The sequence below is a fragment of the Dendrobium catenatum genome, unplaced genomic scaffold, assembly GCF_001605985.2.
Source record: "Dendrobium catenatum unplaced genomic scaffold, ASM160598v2 fragScaff_scaffold_1089, whole genome shotgun sequence".
Classification (NCBI taxonomy): Eukaryota; Viridiplantae; Streptophyta; class Magnoliopsida; order Asparagales; family Orchidaceae; genus Dendrobium; species Dendrobium catenatum.
Genome location: NW_021319551.1, coordinates 539,699 through 554,551, shown reverse-complemented (window position 1 = coordinate 554,551; position 14,853 = coordinate 539,699). Strand labels below are relative to the sequence as shown.

The window sequence follows — 14,853 nt, the reverse complement described above, 5'->3', positions numbered from 1 at the left end:
TGAAAGGACAAGTCTTAGCAGATTTTTTTGCTACACATCCCATCCCATCAGACTTTCTACTCAACGATGATTTGTCCGATGAGCAAATCATGCAGGTCGAGGAAGATGAAAAACTACAATTTTGGGGGATGTACTTTGACGGGCATCATCAATTAAACCTGGTCGACCTCCAAATATTACAAGGGCCCGAGCCGGCATCGGTCTCATTTTCGTAGCACCTGAGGGATGCATAATGAGGTTTTCATTCAGTTTAACTGAACCTCGGACCAACAACAAATCCTAGTACGAAGCTCTAATAGCAGGGCTGGAGATTGCGATCGACGTTAGAATTCAAAATCTTCAAATCTTTGGTGATTCTCAACTTGTGATAAACCAGGTCCTCGACATTTATAAGGTTGACAAAATTGAATTGGCCCACTACTACCGATGAGACCTTGAGCTTCTGAAGCAAGTACCAAATATTAAAATAGTTCGAGTTCCTCAATGATGGAATGTCAAAGCAGATTGTCTAGCCAAATTAGCCAAGGAAATGACAAATATCAATAAGGGGTCTATATTCATTGGGGTTTACACCCGTAGGGTCTTAGAGCCTGCTCTGTTATAATTCCCGAGAGCAGAAGAAGTACCGGATTCAAGCCAGCAAACTATAATTCCAGTTGATCCTCAACCTCTCCATCAGATCATCATGGAAAATTATCTGGAAGGATATCATGTGGCCAAGAGGCGTAAAGCTAGTCAAGCTTCAGAAATGTGGTGGCATTGTTTAGATATTGAAGTCAAAAATGATTGGAGACAGCCATTCATTGAATACTTCAAAGATATCAAACTCCCAACAAAAAAATCTATGGTAGCACAAATCTAAAAAAGGGCATTGCGATATGCATTTGTCAATGACACATTGTACATACGAGATTTTGATCAAATGTGACAAAGGTGCCTAGGGGCCAAGGAAGCTGATAAAGTGGTGATAGAAGTTCATGAAAGGCTTTATATAGCACATCAGTTAGGTCCTAAAATGGCCGCTAAAATCAAGAGAATGGGTTATTATTGGCCAACCATGATTAGAGATTGTATTGACCACGCAAAGAGGTGTCACTAATGTCAGATCCATAGTGATGTTATATATCAACCACCAAATCCTCTTCACCCAATAATAGCATCCTGGCCATTTGAATGCTGTGGCACTGATGTAATCGGGCCGATAGATCCGCCATCATCAGCGGGACACCGCTTCATTCTGGCAGCAACAGACTACTTTTCTAAGTGGGCAGAAGCAACTCCGTCAAAGAAGTTACATTCAAAAATGTGATTAATTTCTTTACCCACAATATTATCTACAGATTTGATGTGCCACGTTGTATAATCTCAAATAATAGTACAGCTTTCAAAAGCACAAAGATTTATAAATTTGTTGATTGACATAAAATCGATTAGCAATACTCATCCATATACAATCCAAGGACAAATGGCTTGACAAAAGCTTTCAACAAGATATTGGTGAAATTATTGAAGAAGATTCTCACCAAAAATAAAAGAGAGTGGCATACGAAGATGGTAAAAGCGCTATGGGCATACCGTACAACCTACAAGACTCCAACCAAAACCACTCCTTATTCATTAGTGTTCGGAGTTGAAGCCGTATTGCCGCTAGAAATTGAACTACCATCACACCGGGTAGCAATCCAGAATGATCTCACTTAGGAGCAAAATGCTCGCTTGAAAATGGAGGAACTCGACGCACTTGATGAACTTAGGTTGCAAGCTCAACAAAACCTAAAAATCTATCGAGGAAGAATGGCAAAATCATTCGATCGAATGATGCGTCCTCGAACATTTCAAGAAGGAGAATAGGTCCTGGTGCTGGGAAGGCCCCTTTGTCATCGAGAAGGTATTTCAAGGAGGAGCTTATCAGTTGATCGATTTGGAAGATCAGAGACCTATGCCGTCAATCAACAGTCGATATCAGAATAAATACTATACATGAAATTGCCCAAGAAAATATTATATTCAATGTGTTATTTATTCTATAAATTTCTGTTATCACATACGCATTTTATATTTTGAAATTCTCTTATAGAGCAAGAATACATTTCAAAATCCCCCATCAGACTGAGGCGTTTTAAATATTTATTAGGGTTGACATCGCGCTGCGTGTCGAGATCTCCGAATAAATATTTAAAACCTCAAAGATACAAAGCCTATTCATAATGTCCTTGTATGGTAGAATATTTTAAATATTTATTTAGGAAAACATCATGTTATGCGTCGAGATTTCTAAATAAATATTTAAAATCTCAAAATTTCAAATTTATTCCCTTCTAAAATGTTCCTATCAAACTGGGATCATTTTAAATATTTATTCGGGTCGACATTGTGTTTTATGTCAAGATCCCCAAATAAATATTTAAAATCAGCAATTAAAATATTCTCTTGTGCTAAAAAATATAAATACTTCTTTTTCAAAGCATATGCATGTGATATTTCAAAAATTCAAGACATCACCTTCCCCAACGTACAAAGATTTTAAAAGCTAAAAAAGAGACTTTTGTGGCTACACACTCCTACAAATTGAGCCGGAAAAATTTGAAGTCTTTCGACAGCTTGAAGCTTAAGATTCGAATGGGTGTAAGAGGTCGAATCCAACAAGCCCAAATATGGCTGGATCGCTAGAAGCTAGGTCTACTCAACAAGACATAAGAAAGGCCGTAATAGTGAAACCCCCACTTCGTCAACCCGTTAGTAAGGACTGGAGGAAGAACAAAGGGCAATTTGACTCGACCAGTTCAAGTGATCTTAATCCATCGAATTCTTCCAAATGACCGAAGAATCAAAGTTCTAATGGAAAGACGAGTCTCGAGCAACTACTGAATGTTCGTAGGCTCCAAAATCTTCAACCACAAAAGATGACTCTGAATCTACCAACTTCAGTAAAATTAACATTGGGAAGCACAATCCCCATAGCTCAAGTTTGAAGCCTGAATGAATGTAAGAGGTCGGATCCAATAAGCCCAAATATGGCCGGATCGCTGGTAGCTCCATCTACTCAACAAGCCATAAGAAATGTCGTAGTAGAGGAACCCCCATCTCAGCAACCAGAGGATGAAGAGCTGTCAAATTCCAGCTCTCCCAATCTGATGAACTCAAGTGACTCAGATTAAAGTCTTCTTAAGTGGTTAAGGATCAAGATACTACATAAATTTGGTACTATCGACCGAATACTAAACCTACAAATCTTTCAACAAATCCGCAAAGCAAAAAGCAGGGATCGAAAGAATTCTTTTTCACCAAGTCCGCCAAAGCACAAAACAAATGACCGAAGAAAGTTATCTTATAGTTAACACAAAGCCTAAGGCTGAACTAAAAGGATTCGTCATCAACAAGTTCGTTATGCACAAAGCTCTGGATCGATAACTTATTGCCACCGACTTAGTATAAACCTAAAGGGTTTAGGTCACCGGCATATACCCCTTCATCAAGCCCGCCAAAGCTAGAAGCAAAGGGCAGAAGACATAAAAATTCTCTAACAAGTCAATAAAGACAAATCAGATAATCATTCACCAAGTTCGCCACTCAAAACATTAGGCAGAATGAATCAAAATCTCAGGACTCAAGCCAAAGCTATGGAATGAGCATCCTATATGACATCTATAAATGTCCCTAAAAGACTAGAGGCATTTTAAATATTTATTTGGGTCAACATCGTGCTGCGTGCCGAGATCCGCAAATAAATATTTAAAATTTTGTCAAGATACAACCAGATGATAGAAGAATGTTGAGCGTATATAGAAAAGTTATAAACTAAAGTTACAGTGGTGATTAAAGAAAACAAATGGTCGTGATGCTATCTACTAAAGTCAATCTACAGAGTGATGCTTTAAAGATCTAAATATGAAGTACCATATCACTATCCCGTGGATCTCTACTTAACTAAGAGCAGATATATCAACTATACTGAAGATTACAAATGCATCTAAAGATACATGAAAGCAAATAGGTGAACTTTTGGAGATCAACTAAATGAAAACCTTAGTATGACATCCAAGCAAACTTTTGGAGATCTGCTAAATGAAAACCTTAGCGTGATATCCAAGCAAGTTTCTGGAGATCCACTAAATGAAAGCCCTAGTGTGACATCTAGAATAAATATCTAGAGGTTCACAGGGTCAATCAGCATACAACAAACGTGGTTCGCTCCAAACGCGTATCACATTTGTTGGAGGGTATTTGTTGACCTCTGACAAGGAACAAAAAAAAACAGGGAATAAGAAAAGCGTACCTCTGCTGAATCCCTGTTCAAATTGGCGGCCCATACCCATATATTTACCGAAATCCTGTCACAGTTCGCGATTCGGCAATATTTCAAAAGAGACCATGCTCAAACCCTGTGATCACGCTCCCGCTTGTGTCGTTAAAAGGGAACGAAATGAAGACTTACGGTCTTATTCCAATTCCACATTCAAATCCCGTAGCCCTCTTCCTCCCACGTCCGAAGCCACAACAAATCGACTCCTCCTTCGACTTCGACGACATTCCCCTCTTATAAGTTCGGAAGTTACGACACTTTAATCGGATGCAGTGACGAGAATCGCTGCCTGTGAAGACAACTTTCTTCCTTCCACACAAACAAGTCCTTCCTTTCTCGCTCATTTCTCCCCACACAACCAATTTCCTCTAGTTGTTGCTCTGTCCGACCTAATCCAGGGAGCCGACTGAACTCCTCCATCTCAAACCGTAGCTTTACTGACCCTTCCACTCAACCGGCCGAACTCCACAAGCCCAACCTCTCACCTGTTCGACTAATACTGTCGACTGTCCTAACTGACACCAAGCCGTCACCCTTCCTATTCGCAACCTTCAGGTTCCTCTGGTCGCGAGAGAGAGAGAGAGAGAGAGAGAGAGAGAGAGAGAGAGAGATTATAAATAATAATACTATCTTTAGTAATATTATTATGAATAATAATAGTATTATTACTCATATTATTATAGATATTATTTAATATATATATGGAAAAAGAGAAAAGAAAAATACAAAAAAACAAAAATAAAAAATATAAAAAATGTTCTCAATTTTTGTATCATCCACCCCGCCGGTCGCTAAGGTATAATCTCTTTAAACCCTAAAACTCCGAGATCCCGCTTTCGATGCTTCTAACGCGACAAAACGACCACCTATACACGTTTTTCTCTAGCGTAATGGGAGGAAATTCGTCACGGTGTTCTCAACGAATCGGGTTATCACCTCAAATCTCTTTTTCGGCGTTCATGACGCACCAGAAAACCGCCTATAAAGATATGATCTTCTCTTCTTCAAGTAGAAGGACTTGATATGTAATGAAGATAATGATGTGATATGTCCAAATACATTCATGTGAAATATTAAAGCACAAGCTAGTACATCAAACTTCTGCAAGCAAAGAAGGCTAATACACTATGAGCATAATGATCTGAAGAATATGCAATGAATACTAGGGGTATTCATACAGTCAACAATAGCTTAATTGCAAGCAACTGCTACTATCTTATATAAATAGAAAGATTAAATGTGCAATGAATAATGCTCTCGAAGATAGAATTTAACGTTAATCTACATAGCAGTCATGTGAGAAGACATACTATCGTTTGTGATTAGCAATGATGAATACATTGCAAGAATAAAGGGTCCCCCTGTGAATGCATGTATACATCTGTAGTGTTGTTTACAGGTGACTATAAGAAACTAGTCGTAGCAAAATTCAAATTTCTTATTGGTGGTAGTTGAAGATCTAAGATACACTTAGCAGCATACACATAATAGACAACAAATGATAGATGATGGAAATCAGAACCACCCAGGGGAAGACAAGTATACGAATCCCTTGTAAGCAAAAGATGATTGATCAACAACCAGCTGGGCAATGAATTGCAAATGTCTCCAGGGTTGTGGAAGACCAGTTACATGTACCACATGTTATCCATAAGCGAACACTAGATGATACATCACAAATCAAATGTAAATATCTATGAGATTTTGGGGAAGACCGATTGCACTCTCAGTGTATCAACCACAAGCAAAATTCCAAAGCATAACAACAAGTACAAGCTCCTACGAGTCACTGTAGGAAACTCGTCATACACATAGTATACTATCTACAAACAAATATGGAATAACTACAATAGATTCAAGTGCCCACGGGTTTAAAACAGGAGACTAGATAGTGCACTACAATCCACCTGCAGAAAGAGACAAGTAGTGTACGACAGCCTACCTGTGCAAAGCAGCGAACAATTCAATTCAGAAGCTGCTACGCCACGCCACCGGATCCACAACCTTCATGCAACCGGACTGAAGACGTTTACAAATATTTCAAAGTAACCCCCCCTCCTCGCTCATGCACCATAATTTGTATACATATAGGTACACAAGGGGTAAGTACAATTACAAATACCCACATGGGCCCTAGCGAGCGTGTTATTGGTACACACGTGATGTCTAGGGATGCTACGTGGGTCAACAAATTTAAACCCAATCCTCCTAAGCGACAAAGTTTAATTATAAAATGACCCCGAACACCCGCATGGACCCCGGCGAGCATGTTATGGTTACACACATGACGTCTAGGGATGCTATGCGGGTCAATAAGCGAATTCAAGGTCGAACCCGATCCTTCTATGCGGGTAAGTAGTAGTCTACAGGGTTCGAACCATCAAACAAATATACGATGGTGGTGACCTGTATATTTGTCTTAATACATTCATATTAGGCATTCAAGGCCTATAACAATGAGAATTCACTAACAAAGGCATAAAGCCTATGAAACCCGATCCCCTATCAGCAAGTTGATGTGGTCGATAAAGCTTAATAAATAAAAATGCCTCCAAACACCCCGATGATATCCGTGTTGAATGTAGATCTCAACCGGATGGGTTAATCTCAAATATCTCAAAATGCCATCAAACTCCACAAAATTTAAATATTTTCAAGCGACTTCAAAGTCACCCCAATGATGGCCGTGCTTAATTGAAGTTCTCAACCGGAGGGGTTAATTTTAGGCATTTTTGAATGCCACCCAAATACCCACAAAATCCAAAATCTCAAATTTCAAAAAAATCATCTAAATCCAGATATTTAAAATTGAAATCCATCCGTTCAAATAATTAAAACAAAATCTATCCACCCTCCGCAACAGTTTACCGAGGTGGATAAATTAAAATTTACTTCAGCTCACATAGAGCTATGCTTAGTCGAAAATATCATTATGATCCATTATCAAATAATCTACTGCTAGTAAGGACATGGTACGTGTTCTCTAACCGGCAGTTTGTTGCTAAATGACACCGTAGGATAAACGGTTATGATCCGGGGCCCTCTGAACCGAGTGGTTTTGTCGCCAAATGGTACCACGAAATATGGCCAGAGCTAATACGCTCCTTAGTGGCATCAAATCCTTGAGATATGAATCAATAGGATATGATCGATAAGGCATAAAGCCCTATGTTTGCTAAGATGGATTCAAATTTATCCCCTTAGACAAACATCCAACTCAGGTCTACAAGGTCCCCTTGGACGAACCAACCCATGACTGCTGACAAGGATCCTTCTATCAGGTTGGGTCAACTAGATCCTCTGACTAAGTAGACCAGGGACCACGATGGCCCGGGACGACGGAGCCATGGGATCTTGATCGGATCCATCATCTATCCCTCAACCATCCGCTTTAAGTGCAAGATGGTGAAATTTCTAATTTTAAATACTAAACCCATCCAATTTGAATACCCATGCTGCTACTATATGCCGGATACCCCGTATCTATGGATATGATGTATTCATTGACGACTAGCCTTAATCGAAAGTAAACCAGAACTCAGATCATAAAGTCCTCACAAAATGAGGGCGAAATCTCTAGGTAGTGTCTCATCTACAAACTCATCTGCCTTCCAAAATTTATCCCGAAACTTAAATTCATTAAAACTCCCCCAAAAATAAAAAGCAAACATCGCAGGCGGAAGCCGGGGCCGAATTTTTGGAGCCCACAAAAAAAAATCTATTTTGTGCTTAATTTCACTTGTTTGTTGGCTATTTTTTGATACCAAGGCGTATCAGAATTGAAGAGGCACCTGTAAGAGCATAACAAATCATGAATAAGCAAGCAGATGCATGCAGGAAGAACATCCAGTTCAAAGTTGTGGAGAATGTGTTTTTAAAACTGCGACCTTACAGACAAAGGACAGTGGCCAATAGGAGGAACGAGAAACTTGCCCCGAGATACTTTGGCCCTTACGAGATATTGAAGGTGGAGCAGTGGCTTATCTATTGAGGTTGCCCCGACCACCACCATACATCCAGTGGCCAATAGGAGAAACGAGAAACTTTCCCCGAGAAACTTTGGCCCTTACGAGATATTGAAGGTGGAGCAGTGGCTTATCTATTGAGGTTGCCCCGACCGCCACCATACATCCAATGTTCTATATGTTACAATTGAGGAGAGCTTTGGGGGAGCATGCAGCTAGTTCTGAGTTACCTGCAACACTAACTAAGGAATTAGAGGTGGTGTTGAATCCATTGGAGCTTAAATGAGTACGACAAGGAGAAGGGAGGATCAAGGAAGCGTTGATTAAATGGAAGAGCCTACCTGACTATAACGCTACCTATGAGCCATATGAGAGGGTGAAAAAGAAAATCCCCTCATTTCACCTTGATGACAAGGTGAGTCTTTGAGAGGAGAGTATTGTTAGACCAGTCTAGGTATCGGCTAAACTGGTCCATCCTGGACCAATTCATGTGTATGCCAGGCGAACAAAAGTTCTGCCCAACAAGGGAGCCGAACAGTATGGTGTGGCCATCACAATAATTAATCACTAATTGTGGATGATTTTGGTAGGGAAAATTCAAAATTAAGGGCAATTTAGGGATTAGTTAAATGTGTTTTTTGCTTTAAGTAGTTTTCTTTCCCTAGGGTTTGTTTTATCTTAAATTTGGTCTGAATTTTGAAATCTCTTCTTGTCCTCAGCTTGAGATTGGGAGAACCGGATCTTCCTCTCGAATTGAAGATCCATTGCACCTTGTTTGTTTTCTTGCATCTATAATTAAATTCTAAGTGTCTTCTTGTTATTTCTTTACAAAATTCTCAAAATCGACTTGACGAGGTGCTGAATTTCTAATTTCAGCAGTTTTTTTCATGGTTATTATTATTATTTCCTATCAAAATCACGACAGACCAAGAAGCATGCTTATTTCAAATCATAATTTTGTTGTTCATGATGGATAAGTTACGTATTTACCTAAATCCTTCATCCACTAAGCCTCCATGGCTGCAGGCAGTAAGAACACCAAGAAAAGTGATGTGATTAGGGGCAACTCCACAGCATTTCATATCGCCAAAAAGGGCAAGAGCATCTTTAGCACAACCATACAGTGCATGGCTGGAGATCATTGCAGACCATGACACCACATCATGATTAACCATCTCGTAAAAAGTTTGACTGGCAGCTTCAGTATCACCAGATCTTGCATACATGAAGATTTGTGCATTGCCACAAATGATATATCGGTCAAATCCAGTTTTGGTCACATAATTTTGAATCTGTTCACCTGACTTTGATATAGCCAAGTTTGCACAAGCACTCATAACACTTGATAGAGTGAACTCATCTGGCTTTCTTCCAATTGTCAATAGATCATCAAACAAGCTGAGTGCCCTTTCAAAGTGCTCATTCTGAACATAACCTGAAATCATTGATGTCCAAGTAACAATATCTTGTTTAGGTATAGAATGGAAGCAACTAAGTCCATCTTCAATAGAGCTTGACTTAGAATACAAGTCTATCAGTGCACTTCCTATGAATTCATCAAATTGGAGTTTGCATTTATAAACTTGAGCATGGATTTGCTTCCCAAGCTCAAAGGAATCAGTTAAGTTACAAGCTCTCAACACGCTGGAGAAAGTAAACTTGGATGGCATCATTCCTTTCCTTCGCATCTCAGAGTATAAGGTAAAAGATTCACCTGCAAGCTCATTATGTGATTCCATCTTCAACTGACAAAATCCAGATATCATGGCATTGAATACAACAACATTAGGATCAGCCATTCCCTTAAAGACATTGATTGCTTCCTCCAAGATACCATTCTTAGAATACATGTCAATCATAGAACTTCCCACAAAAACATCATAATCCAATCCAACCTTAATAACAGAGCTATGCACCATTCTACCAAACTGCAGCAACTCAGCTGAGTATGAGCAGCACTTGAGAACGCTTCCAACTGAAAAACAATTGATTTTGCACCCCAACAAATGCATTTGAGCAAAAATCCTTAGAGTTTCAAAGACCAAACCAATTCTAACATGTGCCGAAACCAATGAATTCCATGACACATCATCTAAATGATCTGAATTATCAAAGACACGCCTCACTTCATCAATCCGACCACACTTTGAGTACATGTCCAAAAGTGAATTTGTAAGAAAAGCATGCTTTGTGAACCCACTAACAACAATAAGGCCATGCACCGCCTTCCCAAAACTCAAGTTCCCAGTGCGAGAACAGATGCTTACTGCACCTGCATAAGCGAAGCGGTCTAGCTTGATTTGTGCGTTTCTAGCAACTTTGAACACACGTATGGCTTCATCACTAAAACCTGATTGGAAATATCCAGATACAAGCACATTCCATGACACAATATCTTTGTTGGGAATTACATCAAATAGCTTATGGGCATGGTTCATGTCCCCACACTTGCAGTACAAGTTAAGAAGATTGTTTTGGAGAAAAAGATTTTGCTTGAAATGATTTCGTATCATATGGGCATGAACGGATTTCCCAAGAGGGAGAGAATGAGTATCAGTGGAAGATTGCAGAATATCAGAGTAAGCTAAAGAGTCCATAGATTGGAGTAAGGTGGAAAAGCCCTTACATAGTTTGAAAGATGTGCATTCTAAATAGCCAATCAAGTACTTCTGAGAGCATTGCATTTCTAGATTGGATAAGCCCCTGGAATCTGTCTGTTGTTTGCTTCTTGTTTTGCAATCAACCTAATAGAGATGAGTAGTAATTACTTTGTCTCATTATAAAATGGTCACCAAAAAGTTCTTGCAAACCACAACTAGGAAGAGTGTACTATAGATTTAAGACAAAATACGCAAGCAAAGAATGCCAAAGCTGCAACTAAACTGCGTGAAAAAGAACATTTTTATGTTTGATTCATATAGACATGAATGCGCAACAAGCTTAGTCAACTACTATCTAGATACCTTGTTCTTTATCCTTCTTCGGTCCCTATTAATCAACTTTGCATGCTTAGCCGGCGATGATTAAAGGCTCGACTTTGGCAAAGGCGGAGGCCTCATGGTATGGCGAGTCTGTTCCCACATTCATTCTTTCTAGCTTCCTTTTTTCCCCTTCAAAATGTTATCAACTCGCACAAATTTGATCTTTCATGCTTTTTTTTTTCTCTCCACTCTTCCACATCGATTATTTCTTCAATTATTCAACAATTGTAGCTTAGAAATTTGAGTTCAAATATTTCGTAATGATCAAAATTGAAGAAATATATTAGTCACTTCTTTTTAAGTGCATTCGAAAATTTGCTTGGGACAAATTTAAGTTTACTCTGGACTGTGGATTTTTTTTTTTAATTTGCAACCAAATTTGATTCTAATAACATTCAAATAAGATTCTATCAAAATTTGATCAAATTTGAGATCATATATGATAAAAATTCAATCAGTAATCAAACAATTTTGGAACCATAATTTAATTTTAATCCTTCTAATTAAAAAATAATAATCATGGTTCAAACATGTTTGAATAAATTTCAAATATGACATTATACAAAAAAATTTTAAAGATAATTGAATAGCAAGTTCGAATAATTAATATTTTTCACGCATGTGAAAAAGTAATAAAATATAGCATAATGTAATAGCAGCAGCTATAACACAACAGACAAACACAATTAAGGATAAATTTTAACAAGAATTTTTATATTAAATCAAATTTATTGGAATATTTCATAGTAACATGTTGCATAAACGTAGTAGACAAAAAATTTGATGCAACTAAATATAATAACAACATAAATCCCACTTCCATATCAATATAAAATGCTCAAATTTAATTACGCATAAATCACTATAAAGTGCTCAAATGATCACATCTATATAAATATAAAAATCACAAACCTCATCATATTATTAGAAAATGTATTCTTGATGGGCTTTATGATTGAAGCTATTTTAATCAAGTAATAGCAAGTGTATTTTTCAATTTATAATTATGAATTCAAGGCATCAAACTTTGCATTGATCTTTAGCAGTATATTCAATGAAAGTGTTAGCACATCAATTGAAATACCAGTAATGGTTCTGTATAGGTATAAGAGGAGACATTTGAGTATTTAGATATTGTGTGCTTGTTTTTTATATTAGATACAATGATGTCATTAGCCTCAAATGGTTCAAATTGCCCAACTATTTTCTCCACCACACTAATAGAGCTTGTTGCATCCGGGAATATTCATAGCGATAGAGAAATATAAGTTTAAGATCCTAGCTTTGTACAAAGGTCCAGCTCACAAACATATAAGAGATAGGGGTACTACGTTCATAAGAGACCAAGATTTTTATGTGAAAACCCTTGGAAAGGGGGAAAAACTATGAGTCCTGGCCCAATTTTGAATAAATCCATAAGTATTTGTTGGTTGATTATGAATAATACCCCTCCTCGGAGGAGGGTGCTAGCTCAATGTAGCAAATACATAATGTATATAGCTCGTTACATGATGATTGCTTTTAAAAGAGTATTGACATGTCTGTTTGGTCAATAAGAATATAGTCGGTGGGTGACGTTTGAAGGGACCATAGTCGGCGTGCGACAATCAGAGCAACAATAGTCAGCGCACGATGGTGGTCGGAGTGGACCAGAGTCGATGAGCGACGGTAATAGGAGGGACCATAGTTGGCAGGCGACGGTGGTTGAAGTAACCATAGTCAATAGATGATAATTGTCAGAGGGATTGTAGTCAACGAGCAATGGTGGTAGGAAGGAACGCAGTCGAGCAAACTTGGTCAAAAGGATTGTAGTCAAGCGATGGTAGTTGGAATGACCTTAGTCGAACAACGATGATTGGAAGAACCGTAGTATGCAGGCGAAGGTAGTCAGAAGGACCATAGTCATTAGGAGACAGTCGTCGAAGAAAGGCTCGTCACTAGCTTCCATATGGAGGTTCAATGGTAATTATCGACCAGAGGTTCATCAATGGCGGACTGGTGGCAAAGATTCGTCGGAGAGGTGCCGGGGTGGAGGAGCTCTAGAAGTCTTCAAACTTCAGAGCTCTTCCCTTCTTTCTTTCCCCTCCTCATTCCTTTTATATGAAGAATGGAGATTTATTTATATTTTTTGGAGTGGCATAGTAAATAGGGAGAAGATAAAGGGCATGTTGGGATTGTTTCAATGGACGATCGATATCAACTCCCTTGATTATGGACCGTTTATCAAGTAGGATACCATTTCATCATACAATTAATGATTTTAGAACTCAACGATCTTGGGCTTGTTGGATTTGTCTCATCGAGCCGCTCGATTCAACTATAAGCACTTCACCTTTGGATAACATTTCATCATCCAATTAATGTTTTGAAGCTTCCAAATAGGCTTCATGCCCTCGATTTGGATCCATTTGGGTTTGGATTGGACCAATTTTGGTGTCATTGGGTTTGTCTCTTCGAGATGTTCTATTTAAATATAAGTTTTCTAGATTTGGAGTTCAAGTAGTCTCGAATTTAATTTTGGAAGATTCTGGTTCATTTTTGCATCAAGATTCATACCTGATCAAAATAATCTTTTAATGGCATATTGGTTGCCCCCTATTTTTGGATGTCAAAGCCTGTAGAGTCCAAAAATATGTGTCAAAGTTTTCCAAACTATTTTAATGTAAATTCATAATTTCCAAATAATTATAAGGTGCAGCCACTCCCTAGATGTCAACATGGACCTTCCCTCGGGGCCATGAACTAAGTGAAATACCATTCATTTTAATTTTAGCATGTCTCAAAGTTGGCACATAGATCAAAGAAAAAAATATAGAAAATGTTATTCTAGAATTTTTAAATTGTTCAAAATTGATTGTAGAAGCTCCTTGGCTCCAAAAGGGCCAAAATTTTTCTTGGAAAGCCAAAAAATGATCCTAGGGACCCCAAAAATTGTTTGAATCAGATCTTCCGGACCAAAAAAAAAATATTCATATTCTCCTAAGATATTTTAACTCTTCCATAATCTCTTCTTCTCTCCTTTCACCTATAAAAAACTACTTAGGACAGGGGAAAAGCACAACTCTTCTTCTCTCTTCTTCTCATATTAGAGTCATTATATTATCTTGGATAGGTGGCATCCCCTATCAAGCTTAAGTATCCCTCTTTTTATAGAAGGAGTAGATCTTATATGCTTTTCTCATTCTTTCATGTGCTTCTTCTTACGTTACAGGCATTCTACTACCTTGGATAAGTGGCATCCCCTACCAAGCTCTAAATCCACTCTTTATATAGAAGAAATAGTCCTTGCATTTCTTATCATTCTTTCGTGCACTTCTTCTTACATTAGATGCATTCCACTATCTTGGATAGGCATCATCCCCTATCGAGCTCCATTGCCCCTCTAGTGATAGTAGCACCTAGGAGGAGAACTAGTGACTATCAACAGACAGGAAGAAGTTTGACGATGATTGATGATCAGGAAGAGATCTGGTGATCTTAAATTAATCCTTTGATATAAAGAGTTAGATAATATGCCTATGAAAGCGGTGAGATGATGGAGATAATTTGAGGTTGTGCTTCTAATAGTATCCAAACGAGCGGTCGATGATAGCGGTGGTCAAAT

General features: G+C 38.3%; 1 protein-coding gene across 1 annotated transcript in view; it reads right to left on the bottom strand.

Annotated features, from left to right (window-relative positions):
* LOC110098289 (pentatricopeptide repeat-containing protein At3g13880) overlaps positions 1–11,528 on the bottom strand; it is a 31,008-nt gene extending 19,480 nt beyond the window's left edge. The window contains exons 1-2 of the mRNA XM_020825064.2: positions 11,232–11,528; positions 9,259–11,012 (exon numbers count right to left, since the gene is read on the bottom strand). Of these exons, the coding sequence (XP_020680723.1) occupies positions 9,259–10,952 (1,694 nt within the window). The 5' untranslated portion in view covers positions 10,953–11,012; positions 11,232–11,528. The remainder of the gene's footprint in view (positions 1–9,258; positions 11,013–11,231) is intronic.
* Positions 11,529–14,853: the final 3,325 nt, after the last annotated feature.